General features: G+C 52.0%; 1 protein-coding gene across 1 annotated transcript in view; it reads left to right on the forward strand.

The window, feature by feature from the left end:
- CSUI_003010 (uncharacterized protein) overlaps positions 1-13 on the forward strand; it is a gene marked incomplete at its 3' end in the record, with an annotated part of 14,123 nt that extends 14,110 nt beyond the window's left edge. The window contains exon 6 of the mRNA XM_068063208.1: positions 1-13. This exon is cut by the window's left edge and continues 4,267 nt beyond it. Within this exon, the coding sequence (XP_067924818.1) occupies positions 1-13 (13 nt within the window).
- Between the last annotated feature and the right edge of the window lie 231 nt (positions 14-244).

Raw genomic sequence — 244 nt, forward strand, 5'->3', positions numbered from 1 at the left:
AAGAAGAGATTAGCACGTAAAGCCAAGCTAGCTGAAGCCGCTCGACAAGCCGCTCAGACAGCCGCTATTGCCGCGGATGCCCCTCGAGTCCTTCGAGCTCATATCATCATGAAACAAGAGAAAGCGAAGGCATTACGAGAACAGCTAGAAGCCAAGAAGGCTCGTTTGGAGCAACTCTTGAGGCGAAAACAAGCAGAACATCATCAGCTACAGAGTGGTCCAAGAGGACCAGGAGGAGGAGGAG

Source organism: Cystoisospora suis (genome assembly GCF_002600585.1).
Source record: "Cystoisospora suis strain Wien I chromosome Unknown contig_1272, whole genome shotgun sequence".
Taxonomy (NCBI): Eukaryota; Apicomplexa; class Conoidasida; order Eucoccidiorida; family Sarcocystidae; genus Cystoisospora; species Cystoisospora suis.